Here is a 19,664-nt window from a genome sequence, read left to right on the forward strand (position 1 = left end):
CACAGCCATTAATAAAAGTTCCCTGAGAACTTTAGAGAAGAAAAATGTAGAAAAAGTTACAGAGCTAGATCCATCCCGGAAAGATCAATAACACAGCAAAATAGTTGAAAATCCAACTTTTCAGGCAAACAGGAATAATGGCTAGCCTATGATCAAATGATGATAATTTCCATTAGAAGTTTATCCTCTCTTCTTTTTCCCTCACACTTAGTCTAAGTTAAGTGGATAATTAACAGTATCATGGCTAATGAAAAGATCATAGGATCCCTGGAAATTATGGATTAATTTTAAGAACATAGTATTGAAAAGGGAAAGAATGGGAAATCTGAACCTACCTTTTCTTATATTACCCACAAAGACAACAGAGAGATTATACACTGGAATCTGAAAGACTTAAATGTTTTAATACAAGTGGAAGGTTAAGACAACTATATACATTCTGTGCAACATAAACACAAGCTCTCTCTTAACAACACTATACTGGCACAACATCAACATCATCATACTGGCAGAACTCCCAGTGAATACACTGCATTCAACAAGTTCAGTACTAGAGAGCACAGGTTTTTCTTATTCTGCTAAAATAATAAATTAGGAAGTACAAAGTTAAGAATTTTCTTATGGACAGACTGAATAAGATTTTTGAAAGTACACTGTTAAGAGGGACAGGTCTCAATGTGAACTGAGTTGTGAAATTAATTTTTTGAAATCCTGTCTTGTATGTTGCAATAGAGGCTCTGTTCATACAGACATTTAAATATGTAATAAATTAGCTGTATCTTTCAGTCACCATCCATCAGTATATTGAGTTAATCTTCAGATGCATGACAATATTAAATACCACAGAAATTTTTAAAATTAATACATAAATTGGGGAAAAAAAACAACCACAAAATTGATAAATGTATTTCCATTGTAAGATAAAGAACTTGTCTACTGTGTCGTAGAGTATAGTTTCAGGTATTGACAGTGTCACAACATCCAAGAGGAAAGAATTAATCACCAGCACACTACTCATCTGCCTCATTTTCCAGTTTTTGTATCTCATTTTGTCCAGCCTCTGCGAGGTAAGATAAGAGTCTTTTATAGGCTTCTCTGTTGAGAAAAAAAAACAACAAAACAAACAAAAAAAATGTAACACATTACTTAAACAATTTCAGACATCCTAGGAGTAAAAGCACATAATTCCCAAAATCATTGTTTACATATCGGGATATTAAAACATGGGAGCTACCCCCCACCTATTCAACTGTTTTGTTTGCTGTGAATTTTTTACTATGGACAGATTGGAAGAAGGATAAGAATTGCATTGCTCATGACTAGAAGTGTAGTGAAGATGCCTAGAAGTCTCCTTGTTTAGTAAACTGCTGTGAAATAGAAATTCTTCATTTTAAAAGGCTTAGATGAGATTAGCATTCACACTTCATCATGTTTGGTCTCTCATTTCTGCCTAAGAAATTTCTGACTCACACCACAGCACAGTGATGTGAGCCACTGGCACTAAGGTGCAGGCTGGCACTAACACAGATTTAGACCAACATCCTCAACCAAGGACAACGGCTGTTTTAAAATAAACCTGGAATTCAGAAGGGAACTGTCACTCAAGTGGATTTTCCAGAAGAGTGCATATGTGTTGATGAGACTTTTCACCTTAAGTTCATTCTAATACTCTCCAACCTAGACAATATAATTATTGTTAAGGTACTGTCTCTGACATTTAGGTATTTTCTAATTACGTATTCTTGTCATGAAATATCAACTTGAGCAAACAAAACTGAAGTTTTCATACTAGTTCCCTGCAATAACAACACGGGACATCACCACTATAATGCAACTTCTGAACTTCGCTTCTTTTATATATACCTGGGTTTGCACTTACGTGTCTACAGTAATTGCACAGAATATATTAATATAATGTTATTTAGTGGCCAGGACTGAAGAGAGAAAATCAGGTATTAGTGTTCTTACAATAAAATGCTCATGGATCACCTCAGACTGCTGTGTCATGGAGCATATTACAAATACGAATTATTAATACAAAACATCGACAACAGATTAGATAATACACAGTTTTAAGTGATGAGGCTAAAAAAATTGTAATCGGTAATCTCCAAGCATATATTTCAGGAAGCTCAAGCAACCTGCATTCCTTCAGTATTTTATAGATTGTGGGATGAATTTTACCATAATAACAGAATTTAACAACAAAAAAAAATTGGCTATTAAATACATTATCAAAATATGAAAAGCAGATAGTATGGAAATCCTGCATATAATGGTACATCTGGCTGACCCCTGGCTGAATTCTCTTAAATAAAAGCAAATGTATTTGTTGGTACCGGATAATAAAAAGTGAATAATACAATTACAAATAAGTTAAATATATTTTTCGTTAAATGGAAGATTAAAACCTTGTGACTACCCTTTAGAGTCTCATGGGTTACGTCTTGCACAACTCTGTCTTTTGGACTTGTTATAGTCCAGGCTCTGCCAACACACACCTTAAAACTTCCCCAGGGTGAGGTGTCACTAGGATCCTAGCCTTTGACTAGTCCCAGGATGTGCATTAATGCAAACACTGGGGCCAGTTCCCATCCCAGACAACACGGAGAGTCAAGGGCAGCCTTCCAGTGAGCAGTACTAACAGAAGAAGCCCTTTTGGCTTGAGTGCCACACTATGCAGAGCTTCCTGGAGTTTTTTAACAGTATTCGTATAGAGGTGCTGAAAGTTCAGTGCTGCATCCGCACCTAGAGACACCACACTCTGTGCAAAGCTGCTCCCCTCATGTGCCATTTCCACCTAATGCCAGATGGATTCACAAGTCAAATATTTCTGTCCTAAGTTCTTGGGGCAAATGGAGGAAGTATGAGTCTGCCATGCCTTTTGGAGCCAGCCTTTTCTGGACACTGACAACTTTTCTATGTTTAGATTATGAGAGAACTCCTGAAATTAAGCTATGGGTATTTCTTTTCCAAGCATTTCAGATCATACTTGAATATACCATAATTTTACGTATGACCCATAAAGTCCTCTAAAACAGGGATTGATAGGAAAATTATTTGGGGCAGGAATTCTTTATTCTATTTTGCAACATACAGTGGAGCAAGCAGAGGCAACGTGGCTTCACATAAATTCTGCTGGTGTGTGCAGACCCTAGTATCAAAACATCTCTGGAAATATTTAGCAAATATAGATGGCTTAAAACCACAAAAGGCTTGAGTTAAGGCAGATTTCTGGCTGAACACCCTTAAAAAATGACTCATTATCTGTGCTGCTGTCGTAAAACTGCTTTTTTTCAAGAGAATAAACCTCTATTGCTCATTGTCAAAAAACAAAATGAAATAAAAATCAAACCTCTGTGCAGCATTTCTTCCAAGACCTTGTTTGTACTCCAAATCCTTCAGAGACTGTGTGATTGTGGGAATCAGGCTGGTAACTAACATCTGATCCAAGACTGCCACTGTTTCTAGTATGCTGAAAACCCGGTGATCATAGACAGCGGTATAATCCTGGATAAACTGCCTGAGGGGGACACAGAGGCACTTAATGCAGGGTCAAAACTAGATGCAGAGAACATGCCAAGAACAACTGAAGAGTCTAATCAGAACAAGCAATCTAGCTGCATGACAATTTTCATATTGTTACACTGGAATACACTACTTGGGATACTTTGTTTAAATGAAGACATGCTTTTGAAGCCTAATGCTAAAAATCCCACACATTTATTTTTAAGTAAATTGGCAGATTCTGCTGCTGTTACACCAGGGATGACTTGTTCCAAAGCACTGCACTTTGTAATGTGTCTGAATGCAAAACTAAAACATGTATTTATTATTTAATAAATAATATTTGTAAGGAAAAAAGATGAACAAGAGTTCTAGATTCAAATCTGCAGAAATAACGTTGGCATTTCTTGTAAGGCTCCACTGGACCTTCAGCAGGGTAGACAGCTGGATGGAAGCACACTCATTTGCCTTCCTGAGGGTTTGAGGTCTTACAAGATCACAGATTACATTCAAATCAGAAGTAACACCCTAGGGATGACACATCCCATGGAGGTGACGAATCAGGTACAGACTGACATGCCCGCAAACATCCATTCTTATTTTGGAGAGTCTCTCTGAAGCTTTCATCTAGACCTGACCTAATACAGCAGCAGTGCTTAAGGATTGCAGAATGTCTTCAGGTGTCAGGTCACACAGCTCTTCTACTGTATCCATGTTAGAAACAGGATTCATTTTGCATAAGTATGGAATAAGCATAATTTACATTACAATAATCTATCATTGTCGTAAAAGCAAATAAAAAAGCTAAGCTTGCTATATGAAGATTCGATCTCCATTATATGCACTTCAAATTAGGCACCCACATCTTTCACAGCACCTAACACTGACCATCACCATTTCTGAGGAGTTTTTCCCATTGCAGCAGTGACATACCTCCCTACTATATATCTTTGAAAACAGTACCTCATCCATAAGAAAGTAGGTATGTTTCCCTCTTCTATTTTTTTTCCTCTGGCTTTTTGGCCAAGCTGTGTTCAAAACTAGTGCCAAAAGTACCATTACTTAAATACCATAAACAAGCAACAATGCAGTATGTTAAGGATAGTTAGCTATTTAAAAAAAACATGTTTGCTGTCAATTGGCTTGCAGTAGCTTCGCTGCCAGTTGGCATATTTTCTGGTTACCTAAATACAGAAGTCAGCTGGGTGGCATGTTCTCCTCCTGACCCTGCTTGGCAGCCTTCTACCACGTTCTGTACAATGTCTGTAGATATTTTTTTAACTGTAAAAGAAAAAAATCACAAGATTCACACAGAGCTCTTGAACTGACCATCTGGAGAATGTCTTTCATGAAGACTGAAATTTTTAAATGAGAAGAAAAGGTTTCATTTTACTTTGATGCAAGTGAAATTACTGTGAAAGCAGTTAGATTGGCTATAAAGAACAGAATGAGTCACAGATTTATGCAAAAGTCTTATTTTCACCACTATTATCCTTTAAACATGCAGATTTTTAAGTACACAATGGTCTTTTTAAGTAAAAGTAAAGAGATACACACTTACTGGAAATAGAGATTTTATTTAAATGTAAGTTCTGTTTATATTCTTTAATCATTCCTATTTATTTAAAAGAAAGGTAGTCATAGCATTATATCCTGCCCTAAGTTACGTAGATCTAGTACTTTCAATGGTGAATATTGTTCTGAAATCCACCCTAACTTGTTTTTTAAGGGAAACAAACAAACAAACAACCCTTCATTATTTTATTAATAATCGTTTTTAAATAAATACTCAAGTTGCAAGATACAGCTCTTCCTTTATAAAGGTGGAACTGGGCTGCAAGGACTTTTCTAGAAGGGTATAGCAGAGGCCTGTCCAGGCAGGCAGTGAGCTGGTGGCTACAGCAGCACAATACTTCCAGCCCATTCTAATCCCCAGCCCATTGCAAGGTGGGTCCTCTCAGCTTCCAGCAGGTATGGCCGTAATGGCAAAAGAGGGAAGAAAGTTGTGTGATGATTCAGCTAATTTCCTAAGCACATCTTGTCCTTGAAACTGTTATAGACCAGAATCAAAAAGTACTTTATTAGTGAAAATTCTCAGGAGAAGTCAGAAGTGAATCCCAATTTTGCTTAATGCCTCTACTAGCAGCTTATGCACATTCATTATATAATGATAGGGTGAACAGAGTGCTTCATTTTTTAAGAAGCTAAAAATAAAGAAGTTCTTGCTATGAAACAAAGCATGCTAAAAGAAGAAAGAAGACTCAAAGATGCCTTTGGAGAGCAACATGCTACTTTTAATCCATTTATAATACATCTATGGGGAGAACACACGCCAGTCTTATTTGGTATCAAAGTTTTAGGTTGAAGAAAACTTCCACAGTTGCCAAGTCTAGATGGGAAGGACAGGGAGAAAGGAAATGCTCTTCAGATTCCTGAGAAGTTGACTGGTTCATCAGAGAGCAAAACACAGCAGGACTTCTCTGCCTCAAAGAGAGAAGTCCCAGACCAGTCAATGAAAAAAAAAACCCAAAAAAACTTGTCCAGTTTAGCTGGCCAGATGATCTTATTCACCTCATCTGAGAGTCTTAAATACTGGGATGAAAGATGCTCAGCAGTAAAAACATCCTACAGGTGTGGAGAGATGTACTTAAAGCAAACAAACAGCTCACCTTGTAGCTCATTAACCAATACCATGCATTTCAACACAGATGGGAGAACTAATTCAATGTCACATAGTTCAGTGCTCTGGGTTCTCTGAAGTACTTCAAGAATGAAAGCAAGAACGGAGGCCAAGCGAGGAGGTGGAGCATTGCCTTTGAACTGCATGTAGTTTTCACTGAGAAGACAAAGCAAACCAGAACAAAGTCTATAATTTGGTGGTTTTTCCATTCAATGCAAGCACCATATACCTTAAAGTAACTGTAATATTTCAGCAGGAGGCCTATTACATAGATTTCTATCTTTATCTGGGCTCAAATAATGGATTCTATTTGTCTTAGTCTTAGCAACGACTCCCAATTTGTCAGAGGACAGTGATGCCTTCTGACTTCTGTTGAGAGGGAAGTGAGAAATAAGAGCTATCATAATTACAGTTAAAAAGCCAAGTGTGACTATAGAAGTTCAAATACAAAGGCAGCATCAGAGTTGAATAAATGAAGGAGTTGAGATTCTAAGATTCTAAACCAACATCCATAATGCAGCTGTTATTCAACTATGTTATTGAGCTTTTGTGCTTTTGTAAATTCACAGTCCAACTTGTGGTAACAGCTCTGCTGTTATACTGGTACTGTTATTTTATTTTTGACAACAGTATGTTGTAACGGGACACCAATGACTGCTTTTGCTCTGACAGAATTAACACAATCATCTCCAGTATAAAATCTGGCATAAAGATAAAAGGTTGATCTGCAATAGGAGCAAATTTTAACATCGCACACAGGGAGTGTTCCAATTTGAACACCTTGATTTGTTGTTTTTCCACAAAAGAATACAAGAATACAAACTACTGTTGGTTTGACATCAATTAATGAAATCTGAAGACAATAAGTTTAAATTGAAGCACTCCAGACAGAAGAGTGCAGGTGAAAAGAACACAAGATTGGTTCATTAGTCAGCAAGAACACTCCAAAAACCTTCAAAAAAAGCTTTTTAGATATTTAATATTAGTCACTGTTATTTACTCAAACAAGGCATGCATGTTTACTGAGCAATGCATCAATTAAAAAACCAGCATCATTATTAAAACTCAGTAAGGGGTGCTCTTACACCTTTCAAATGGAACCTGACTTTCAGAGCTCTGGGTACTTCATTGGACAGCTTCAGAGCACTGAAGCTATGTGTGTGACTAGGCAAATGAAAGCTGTAACAACTTTACTTCTATATTTCTTACATTATGTGGTCTTACTTTAATATTAGCAACTCTAAAATCTTCTATCCCATTAATTACTCGGAAAATTTCCCACATTTTTTTGGGGGTGCTCTTCCACTAAAAGTGGGGTGTTTTATTTTAGCTCTTTTATTGTAGCTCTGACATAATATACTTCTGAAGGTGTGGTTCCATTGCCTCTGTGTGGCAGCAATATATTGACTAGCTTCCACATGGCAAAGTGGCCAGAAAACTCTGTACCTATTTGTTTACAGACCCAGCGACTGCCTCCTGACCACCCAACAGTTTGCAAATCAGTGTTGTTCACTTCTTCCACATTCTTCCCAGATCCCTAAGGAATGTTTCACACCTTAAAAATCACCAAGTGCCATTACAGCTTTGGAACTTTCTTTCCACTATCAATCTCAATGTTCACACATGCATGCACACATTCAAAACTAACTTAATTAAGGTGACAAAGTTTGAGTATACATAAGTTAAAAACATGTCAGAACTAAGATTGTGAAATCTTAATTCACTCCTCTAATATGTGACAATACAGACTTTACTTACAGGATTGCCTATTATATTTACTCAAGATCAACTCTGAAATTATTTTTTAATCAATATGTATACACACTCTTTAACAAATAAAAATCCAATTACCTTGGATATAAGCAATCACCTTGCATTCAATGGGGTTTAATTTCTTTCCCAACACAGACAAAAAGTATGAATTGTTCACTGTTCTGCAGTATTTAAAACAAAGCTTCAACCTTTCAGCAGCAGCGACACAGAATTATAGCTGCTGTTGACGTTGTGTGAGCAGTGACAGCACAGCGAACAAGCACCATCTCCCTGCCTCTATGTCTTACTCTTTCCACAGCCTCAGTTTTCCATTTCCCCTGGGTAGCTGACACACCTGTGTATACCCTGACACTTACAGAGCAATGAGGTCCCCCCATGCACAGGTAACTGTGGCAGCTATAAGCACTACACCTCTGTGACCCTAAATACAGTCTGAGACACAAATGTATGATGATGCATATTGGAATGTAATTCTTCTAGAAAATTACTTCCTTTTCATGTGACCTCATGCAATAGTTTTTCTTATGGCCTAGAACCTTTATCCTTAATTACTGTCTCACAAGTCTTTCCAGTTTTACTCTCCTGATGTATACATGCTGTCCTTCCTTTGCTCCCTGCCCAGCAACTCACAGGCTCTTCCTACAGCCACACTATCAGTTAACTGTGAAGAAAACAGAGGCATTCCCTCTCTAATTAGCTATTTCTGAAATCTGAATAAGTGATGTTTTTTACTTCACTAGTCCTTACCTTATGACATGCAAAGTGGTCTTCCGTAGACGGAGCATCTGTGGGGCTGTAATGGAACTGCATAAAGCAGTCAGCATAGGATGCTGTCCAGTACCAGGCACAGTCGGAGAAGAAGGGAGAAATCGTCCAAAATAGTGTCGAATAATGCTCCCAAGGAGTTGATTTAAATAGGCACCCTGTGTTTGAGACTGACAGCATATGAAGGACAGGCCCTGTAGAAGAAAATTATAGAAAGTGAGAAATTGAATAAATTTTTAACAATACTTTTGAATAAATCTTTAGCAACTGTAGGCTAAATACACACTACACGCTGCATAAACTGCTGCATACAGAGTAACTACTGCCTGTTAAATAAGCATCAGTAATTTGGTGCAGATATGATGGTCTGCAAGAAGACAGAGGCAGGCAAGGCTTCCAAAAGAGAGAAAAATCTTTTACTAGACTAATTAATATATTGGAAGATAAGCTTTGGGACACGCAAGCTCCCTTTCAAATTTAAAATAAAACTTTGGCATTTCAGATCTGAGAACGTTTCTGTGCCCGTTTCTTTTTCAATTCTGTATGTGGTCTAACGAAGTATATTAGTCAGGTAAGCTTTAAGAAGGGAGAGAAAGAATAAATACCTCACTTGTTTGTAAAGGACAGTGTGAAATTCTTGTATGAATGATATAGCAGAAAACTGAGCACTTAGAATTGAGCTCCAACAACAAATTTGCTTGTAGTCTAAAAAAATTAGGGTAAATTAGGCACCATTTATAAGGGATTTAGAGTGGGTATTAAACTCTGTTTAAGATAAGGCTAAAACTGTTGTTATTCATCCAATATAAGCTATATTGATCCAGAGAAAAATCTATAATGAAAGTACTTGCCCAGAAAGTGCTTATCTGAACACTACCTGTAGTTACACAACATATACATGATCCATTCCTGAAAAAAAGAGTAGTACTCTTACTAGTATGGGTTGCCATAAGAGGAAGTTAAGAACTTATTTCCTTCCTCCTGATTCCTGAGAGAAAGAAGAACAAATCACTAAGAAAAAAATAAACTCCCCTGATCTTCCATCTCAAGGGTCACAGTCAGCAGCACAAACAGAAGCCTCTTGAGAATAGTTTTGTCCAACAAGAATAATGATGTAAAGCAAGGTCAAGCACAACAGTACTTCAAACTTCTATTAGACTCCAGTTTTGGTAGAAGGAGTATATGCCTGAATATTTATGGTTGCTAAGGTAAATTAATACCCCCTAATACAGGAATGAACAGTTCAAGTTAAACTGCTTTTGTTCCCAGATACTGACAAAGAGTATTTCTGTAGCTTTTTGAATAGAAGTCCCTCCCCAAAAACATTTTCATCTATACCTGTCTGTGTGAATGTGACAGAACAATTGTTTCAGGAAAATGCAGGCTGAGACATAGCTGAGAGTCTTGAAATGGGGAGTTCCCACTTTTGGTTCCACAGTAAACGAATACAGGAAACATGAGATTTCAAGAAATGAGGCACTTCACTACCTGCCTGAAGACTTGCTGTAGGTGGCTCTCTTGAACACGGATTTGTTGCATTAAGGATTTAACTTCACACACTTCTAGGGCTCCTTGGTAATTTTAGCAAGTCTCAGTGATAAAAAAACACACTTCCTCAAACGAGGCTTTGACTGAAAGTTCAGATTCTCTCCTCCTTTTGCGTACATAGCGCAAAATTTTGTAGGAAAAAGCAGCTGCTGCTATATCAGAATTCTTAAAAACAAGAAGTCTGCTACTTCTTGGCAAGTAGCAGACCCAGAGAGACTGTTACAGATGACAGACTATTTAGTGTGTAAGCTTGAGTGTTTGATGTTTTCAATATTGCATCAGGCATAAAGAAGAGTTGCCTGTGTTTCTGTAGTACAGCTCATACAGAAAGACAGAATGCATTCCATAATCCAAATATCGGAACTGGCACTTCTAAGACTCTAGACTTTTAACACTAAAAATCCCCAAACATCTGTGATGAAGTGTATTAATTTATCTGATGAAAGGGACACAAAGAATATCACAATCTTCCAGAGGATACCTGCAGGAATACATGAAGAACAGAGCACCTGTGAAGAGTTGTGAAAAACTAACAATAGTTACTAAAATGAGACTTCTTCAAATTGAAGATCAACAAATGCTACACAGTATCAAGAAAAGCAGAAATTGGTTGTTATTAACTAGTAAGAACTTTTAAGAAATGATCCTAGAGATATTTAATAGCAATAAAAAGAAAAGAATATTAGAATTTAGATATCTGAAAGAATGCTGACTAATTTTTGCAGACCTAGTAATTTCATTTGAAAATGAACAAACAAACCTAGCCTGATCCTTCATAAAAGCATTTTTGTTTTTTGAGTTGAAGTAAATTGATTCTGGAAACTGCATCCCAAAAAACTAGAAAAAAACTTAGATTTATCTTTTGGACACAAAGGCCCACTGAATTCAGCTCAACACTGTGTTCTTTATTGTGGACTACTCCTTTTCCTTACAAAGTGCAGAGAGCAACAGACCTGAACAAAGTCTGACAACACCATATCCCAAGTGGCACAAGGGATAAATTACCAACATCGCACAATAGCTGCAAATCTCCAGGTACAATGGCAAAACAACAAAGTAATCACACAGAAATTTCTTCTTTTAAATCCCACCAGTAATTAACCAGTAATACTGTTCATATGAGAGAAAAAAGAAACGCATGCTATTGGACTGCAGTTCCGGACCAGGGATTTGAAATCAATCTCATCAGACCCCTAGGACAATCCCTACAAAGCAGATGGACTCTAAAGGGCTGATAGCGCAGCTTCCTTTTTCTTAACTATGTTCTTTAGCCATCTTCTGAGGTTAAAAAAAAAACAAAGACATTTTAAGAGGAGCAGAGAGGCATGACATCATCTGCTCCTCATTTTAGCAGAAAGGCAACTGAATCCTGTGCGTGTTCACTGCAGGAACCTTTTGTGGCCAGAGCTGCCTCTTCTGATTTATCTATGTATCTGTAAATCACCTGTGGAGAGCAAAGAACCGATTAGTATGGATTACTGGAACTATTCATTGCAGAAATGCCAAGCTACCTAATGATGACTTATATTATAAGTCCTGCTGTTGGAATAAATCTGCTGCTCACCAATTAATGTTGTACGATTCCTATTAAATACATACTATAATTCACAAAATGTATTAATAAGCTTGCTCAAATATCGGACCACAGATGTGGCTCATGGGAGGGCTTCTAAGGTCTGATCTCTGACAAATGCTGAGCCTGCACAGACCCATTAAAATCACTGGAAAATGTATGTGCCAAGCACTATTTAGAATGAAGCTCTTTTACTACTCTCTGTATTTACATAGAAATCAACAGTCTTCTGTATTGGACAGGATTCACACTGATAAATCAAGCAGGGTATCTTACCTTTCCTATCACTATGTATAAAAAGCTTATTCCATGGATCCACACTGTATTCTGCAAGACATCTCTAAACTAATATTTCTTCTCCAAAACAAGTTTCATACACCACTTCAGTTCTTTCCCATATTACCGGTAATGTGTACTAAAATTTCTCCAAATCATTCTCCAAGAAATCTACCAAGAGCCATTTCAATCTGAAACTTCCTATGACAGGCTTCAGCAATCTACTATCATACAAATCAACTGAACTGCTTTTTACAGTAGTGAAATACCTAGGGTTAAATTTTACATGCCTTACAATCTCATAATTAGGAACAGTCCCATAAAATTGTAAAATGGCTGTTCATTCATGTTCTTCATGCTTTACTTTCCGAAGTCAGTTGTTCAAACAACTCGGAGGGCAATTTTTACATTATATCTCAATAGAATCTTTCTTAGGTCATCAAATATTATCAAAACAGATGATGCACAGTGATAGAAATAGTATCCAGACAGTAACCCTTTAGGCAAGAAAAAAAAAAACAAAACCATTTAAAAGCTCCTAGAACTAAGCTATTTTGATAAGGCAGCATCAGACTTGAGTTTGAAAAAAACTTCTAGATAAGCTCCATGTACAGTGGAGAACAGACCAGCTGCCCAATAGCTGTCAAAAGCCACAACTGTATAGCCCAAATTTCTATATAAACACAAACATAAGTAAATACAGACGGTCTGAAGCAAGGAGAGAGAAATGCAATGTCCAGTCCTAATTAGTGCATTTGACAATTATGTGTGCCAGTGTAAAACTAAAAAAAGTCTTTAATTTTGATCTATTAAAAATAAACCTGTATGTTTGGGGTAAAGAAGGATGATGAGATGCAGTCATCAGTTTTGATGAATTGTGAAAGTAGTAATAAACTATGGTGTGGGAAGAGAAGGACCTTTGTATGTTGTCCTGAAAGATGGAAAAATCCAAGAATTCTATAGGATGTCATAAGATTGCTGCATCAATGGATGTATGAAATTAATTACCCACTACTAAGACTGATTTCAAATCCCTTTAAAACCTGGATCAAGTAAACCACATTAAGAGTAGTTGTTAAAAGCTTTGGAAAGAGGGACTTCTTGGCAAATCATTGCTAGCAAAACTAAAAAGCCTTCTGAGATCTCTAGTTTTTTCTGACAAAGGAGGAGCAGCCCATACTAAGGAGTTGAAGGAAAAGAAAAAGAGATGGAGCCTGGAACTTTCCAGTAAATAAATAAAAACTGAAAAGACTGCTGAGTAGAAATTCTACTCAAGGGCTTTTATACTTTGACTATGAATAAAGAATTTGCATGTGTAAGATATTTTGCATGGTCTCCAGACTCCTGTTTCTTTATTTTCATGTAACTGCCACAAGATTAAATTGTAAGCTGGAGTATTAAGAGGGACAGATCTATAGAACAATGCTAGTCTAACATTAGGGTGAATTAAGGCTCCTACACTAAAATGCCAGTGCTCCGCCTCCATGAATGAGCATCAGGCACAGGGCAGCCACCCAAGAAGGCTCTGATCACACATTTCACCTGCAGTTTAACTCGGTCAAGGTAAGGTTATTTCCCAAGAATTGTTTTTCCATCTCTCCTCCCACCATATTTACATGCTTTTCCTCCCACATACACTGTTCTATCACTTTTTTTTGACATGCCCATTTGGGTTTTTGGGTTTTGTTTGTTTGTTTTGTGGGGCTAGTTACTATTTGATTCAGCTCATAAATTGATATTCACAGAATCATTAAAGCAAATTAAATTGGAATGCACATGGTAATGGTGAAAGGGAATGAATTTAGTCTTAAGCCAATTGTAAAATAATAACCTGAGATGTCAGAGAGTGCCTAGAACCCATTCAATCTCAAAGGATCTCAGAGAAGTTATATTTTGTTTCTAAACTGAACTTAAAATATTTTCATTTTGAGTTGATTCTAAATCAGAATTTTTCCACTTTTCCAAATAAAAGGGAAGGAAGTATTTTTGAATGAATGAAGCATTTTGAAGTACTTATAAATGTTGGAACTTTGTAAATACAAACACTTAATAAAATGCAGAAGTCCCACATTGAAACAGGAAAAATAAGTCAAGAATTCTCCTCTTTTTCTTCTCTTACTAAGTGTTCGTCAAATCGAAGATTTACTCATTTTCTAGAAACAGCATTTGTCTAAAATAAACTATTTGGTCAAGTAAGATCATCTAGCATAGCCAGAAAGCATGTGGACTATGCAGCAGACTGCTGAAGAATACAAAAGTGAGGTCAGGAAGTCAGAAACTGGGAAAGAAAACAGGAAACAAGGGTCCACAACACTTAGACTTCAAAACCAACTCAAGTGGTTTCATCTTAAGACTACATCCGTCTGTGCAGACTCCGGAGAAACTGGCTCTCTGACTAAAATACTAAATTAGCAACCAGACAGCAACACTCTGTGGTAATATCATTGTCCAGATGGTCCTACATGTATATAGCTTCTGAAAATACCTACAGAGCAGCAAAGCAAGTCATATTCCGCACATCATTATATAATCATATTCACTTCCATATGACATGTCATCGATCACAAGGCAACTACTTTCAAAAGGAATAAATCCGAGGGATGTTTACAATGTCACCACTGCATTGTTTCATAATACAGTCTTTTGAAGAAGTCAGTTAAGACTGCAATCAAAATGAAGACTAAGAGGGAAGGGAAAATGGTAAGCAAAAAAGACCCAAGGATCTACAAGAAAAACATGTCAACTTATTTATTTAAAAAATACACTCTTTTCTCTTTCTCACCAGCAGGAATTAGTATCTTTCTACAACACCAGCAAGCCTTGCGTGGTTTCAAGAGTGATAGGGAAGCTGAGGGAAGAACAGGAGGAATAATGGGCAAGAGGGCTTTAGCCATATAAGAGTAAGCAGCAGAAACTTGATTCAGTAAAACATATTCTCAAAGCATAAAGACAAACCAGTGCCATAATATGCAGAAGATTTTTTTTTTTTGTTCCTAAGACCAACAAAAAAAGACTATCTCATCTATAATTATGTACAGTTACCCAAGTCAAAGATGACCTAAAAAGTATCTCGCTACATATTATTATTACTTGATCCACTGTTTCAGAAATCTCTCACATCAGAGACCAGTGTAACCAGTAGGTTGTCTAAAAGCTTTCCATATACAGTGATGAGACTAGAAGCTCTGGAGTGAACTACAGCATAGCTGCATGCCATGAGAGGAAAACCAAGGGGGTGGCAATTTTCTTTCCACTTCTCTAAGAAATAAAAACTCCTCTTGCTTTTTTAAATTCAGTCAACGCTTGTTTTGATTAGGGTAAAGGAAAACATCCTCTGCAATATGAATCTTTTCCTGAAGATATGTTTGTCTGCTGATAATAGAGTTCAGATATTTACCTGAAGATAAAGAGGCAGGCTTTCCTGAATGGCAGACAGCAAAGCCACAGGCAGTTCTTTGTCCTGCTGAAGCACAGAGTGCGGCAGCAATAAGCAATCCACAATGCGAAACAAGAGTTGCTGTGCCTTGGAAGTAGCCAGTATTGGTGCCCAGAACTTTACCAGACATCCTGTTTGGCAAAAAAAAAAAGAAATGTCAAGGCAATTTACAGTTAAGAAAAGAAAAAAAAGCCTAAAGAGGCAATTATGCTAAATTAGATAATCTGAAAATAGCAACAGCAACTGACATGTCTCACTCCCATGTACTCATTCCATGGCATCCCTTAAATAAAATTAGAACAAATCCAAAATCCATTTAGAGTTTATCCAAAAAAAGTGCTAAATTGACTCAATACATTACAATTAGAAGTTTTTAAGCCAGTGAAGCTGCTTTAGGAAAAATACAGAAATGCTAAAGAAAGGACAATCTCTTACATCCGTGCAGAAAACTTAACTAAACTTGATCCATAACACCATTGCAATCAGCACACACACACTTAAACATTTACCTTGCTGTGTGCATTCATCCCATTTTAGAGAGATATGCTGCCTTTGCCTTCCCTTCACATTTATCTAACACCGCTGTGGCTACATCAGCAACTACTCATGTGGGAACTGAATGTTAGGAAAACATTAAATATCCTTCCAATTGTATTTAATTTCAGCAGATTAAAAAGAATAAGGGGCAGCCAACTGCATTAAACCAGCATGGTCTCACCAGATCTTTGCAGGCTCTCAGTTCACTAACTGAGAGCCTCAGAGAACATATTTCTTGTTTTCAACACATTAACGTATCACTTGCACAGCTCTGAGCCAGTTTTAAGATCTTTAAAAAAAAAAAAGTAAAAAGGTGTTGATGTGTAAAACCCTAACTTTGAGAAACTTCTTTATTGCAGGTGAGGTGTAATTTTTCTTGAGAAAATAACTATACTCCAGAGTGTTGATACTCAAAACACACACTAAATAAAATTTCTATGTAGTGGTTCCCACAGACATTCTTAACTTTACATTTAATTAGAGGCAAGGAAAGGTTTCCTGGGTTGAAAATACAGGAATATTCCAAGCAAGCATGTTTAAGACTTTGAAAATAATGAAAAATCAAAATTAGGCTGTTACAAGATATTATTAATCTATAAAAGTCATTCATTACCATCTCTAAAAACAACGCAAAACAACATTAATCTTCTGGAGTGAAAGAAAACACAATGATCAATCATAGAGAAAGAGAACGATCACCTAACAATACTTCTAATAATGTTGTCTAAGCTTCCTGCTTTGAAAGAAACATGGTCATTCCAGCTAAAGTACTCTTTCTATTATCGCTCCTGTGATGTATGGGACAGTACAAGACACAATCTGACCACAGATGGGAGGTGTTTAGATTTGTTAAGTTTCTTGCTTTGTCCTTATAATTTAACAAGCCCACAGAATGTGAAGCAGTGATTGAAATTCACTTAAATATTTTTTCTTTTAAACCTTTTCTATGTTTTCTTAACTAAAAAGAATAGGACAATTTCTTGCACACAACAGCATGACTGAAGATTAATCGCTTCCTACTGCAAAGAACAGAAAAGACAATACCAATCTAAAAAGGAAAATACCAATCTAAAATTACTTTCCAAGGCTCCAACCCACATCTGGATATCTGAAAACATTTAATTTGATATATGTCTTGTGTATCAAAATATCCCGATCTTGCAATAGAAAAGTAAAGTATTTTACAAAATCCTAATTCCACTACATTTGATGCACCTTTTGATCTTGGTCATGCTTTCGCTGTGCTCCTTATAATCATGATTTAAACTGCATGTGCATGCAAATTATTATCTCTGTCTTTGAGATACACAAGGTTTACTCTATTTTTAAAAGTAAGTGGGTCAGACTGGCACAATTCATTGATAATACACAGCACTCTTCTTTTTCCATCCTATCAGTGGTTTCACACTGTCGTGGTTTGAAATCTCCAAAAACCCAATTTCTGAGTCCAAGCCTCCCTCCCACAACTCATCCCAGTGTGAGAGGGGTTTTCCAGACAAAACACAAGACAATATGGGGAGGAGGGAATTATATTACAATTATTACACAAATAAATATTCTAATACATTATATACACAATCCTAACTATCTCTCCTATGATAAAGCAGTATTTACATTGGATCAAATCTCTTCCCTCTCCAATAAAAGTCCAGAAGGGACGAAGGAAAGATCCTTTCCACGTTTAGGGCAGCACTCTCTTCCTCAATGCAGCAGTTGTAGCTGGATTGTTGTAGCTGGATCTCTTTCCATTACACACAAGGGGGTCTCCTCTCACCCCTCTCAGCCCTTCGGCTCCAAGTGAAGGTCTCTCTCCTGTGGACTGCGAAGCAGTGACAATGCTCGCTTCACCATGTCATATCACCAAGTGCAGGACATCTTTGTCAAAGTCCCTTCCTCAGGGGATTTACCCTGAGTGAGAATGTTTAGGGCAGCTTTCAGTTCAGTCCTTGCCCTAAGTGTTCTATCAGAGCTCCTTTGCTCTGTCTCAAAACTGTCAGCCTGGCAGCAGCAGCAGGGGAGAACAAGGCCACTTCCTCCGCATTCTGTCCGGCCGTCCTGGTCCAGCTTCCAGGACGTCTTGAGCTCCTCAGCTCCTCTCTCTGGTGCTGCTACATTCCAAGACTCCCCTCAAGTAGGAGTCCACCCCCTCCTCCTAGGAGGGGTCTCAAAGGGGTTTCGGGGGGATCTGATTCAGTTCTTACCCCAAAACTCTCTTTGTTGAGCTTAGTCCTCTCTCTCTCTCTCTCCATCAGACATCTCTGTGTCTCTCTGCTTAGCTGCATGCCGTCTTTGCTGCTTGTTTCTTATCTTCTTGGCTTTTTGACACAGTTCTCCATTCAGTGCTGTCTCTGCTGCTGCTCCTGCTGCCCACTCACAGTGGAGAAAGACTCCCCCAGCTATTCAGTCACAGAACTCGGTCCAGTTTAACACTGTTTCCGAGTTTCTGCAAGTTCAGCTGGGGGCTGGGGGGCCTTGAACCCCCAGCGGGGCTCCAGGCCCCTCTCTCTCTCCTCGTGGTCTCAGAACGTGGCCGCTACTTCTTCAACTACATCATCATCCTTCTTTTCCGGTCTGGTGTGATATGTTTAAATTTTGCAGGGGCGCTGATTGGGTCAACATCAAGTGACAGCACCCTCTCGGGGGTTACCATTTTTTTAACTCCAGGGGGAAAAACACTTTTTTTCACTACCACACATTTAATGAACATATGTTAGAATTGAGTTTTAGAAAAGTACAGAGTGTATGTAAGAGAAGCAGTTCCAAAGAAAGCAAATTACATTCCTAAGCCAACTTGGCCACTAGCATAAATTCAGTACATGCAATGTATGTATTATGTAGCCTGTCATAACACTGCTGATCATAGAATCATAGAGTATCCTGAGTTGCAAGGGACCCACAAGGATCATCAAAGTCCAACTCCTGGCCCTGCACAGGACCACCCCAAGAATCACATCATGTGCCTATGAGCATTGTCCAAATGCTCCTTGAACTCTGGCAGGCTTGGTGCCATGACCACTTCCCTGGGAAGACTGTTCCAGTGTCCAACCACCCTCTGGGTGAAGGATCTTTTCCTAATATCTAACCTAAACTCCCTGAAAAAACAGTTTTAAGCTCTACCTTACCCCTCCACATTGGCCCTAACCAAATCTACCAACAGTTTGCTGAATTCTATGACTCATTGGCTGCACTTCCATTTCTACCTTTACACTACTGTGGTGGTTTGGACCTTGGTTTTTCCCCCAGAGGCTGAAGAGTGGTAGACCCCAAGGGGTGGAAACCCCTGGATGTTTTGAAGTTTTGCCCAATGGGCGCTCCTGAAAAAATGTAAACATATCACAAGCTCATCGGAAGAGATGAGTTGTAGTTTTGGTTGTTGGAGAAGAGGTGGCCATGTTGTGAGCCACGAGGAAGGGGCTCTGAGCCCCTCGGGGCCTCTGGGGCCCCCCCAGCCCCAGTTGGGGGCTACAGAGATTTGGAACAGTGCTAGACTGGACTAAGTGTCTGTAGTTATGCCGGGAGATGTTTTTCTCCATGGGCGCAGAGCAGCAGCCGGCACTGACCAGAGAAAC

The 19,664-nt window shown here is 38.0% G+C and overlaps 1 protein-coding gene across 1 annotated transcript in view; it reads right to left on the bottom strand.

Moving 5' to 3' along the window:
• The window catches only part of MMS22L (MMS22 like, DNA repair protein), a 99,624-nt gene continuing 79,960 nt past the window's right edge, over window positions 1–19,664 (bottom strand). The window contains exons 19-24 of the mRNA XM_017818685.1: window positions 15,520–15,689; window positions 8,708–8,919; window positions 6,177–6,343; window positions 4,692–4,788; window positions 3,356–3,523; window positions 1–1,095 (exon numbers count right to left, since the gene is read on the bottom strand). Coding sequence (XP_017674174.1) covers window positions 1,011–1,095; window positions 3,356–3,523; window positions 4,692–4,788; window positions 6,177–6,343; window positions 8,708–8,919; window positions 15,520–15,689 — 899 coding nt within the window. The 3' untranslated portion in view covers window positions 1–1,010. The remainder of the gene's footprint in view (window positions 1,096–3,355; window positions 3,524–4,691; window positions 4,789–6,176; window positions 6,344–8,707; window positions 8,920–15,519; window positions 15,690–19,664) is intronic.

The sequence above is a fragment of the Lepidothrix coronata genome, unplaced genomic scaffold (genome assembly GCF_001604755.1).
Source record: "Lepidothrix coronata isolate B3197 unplaced genomic scaffold, Lepidothrix_coronata-1.0 Scaffold70, whole genome shotgun sequence".
In the NCBI taxonomy this organism is placed as follows: domain Eukaryota; kingdom Metazoa; phylum Chordata; class Aves; order Passeriformes; family Pipridae; genus Lepidothrix; species Lepidothrix coronata.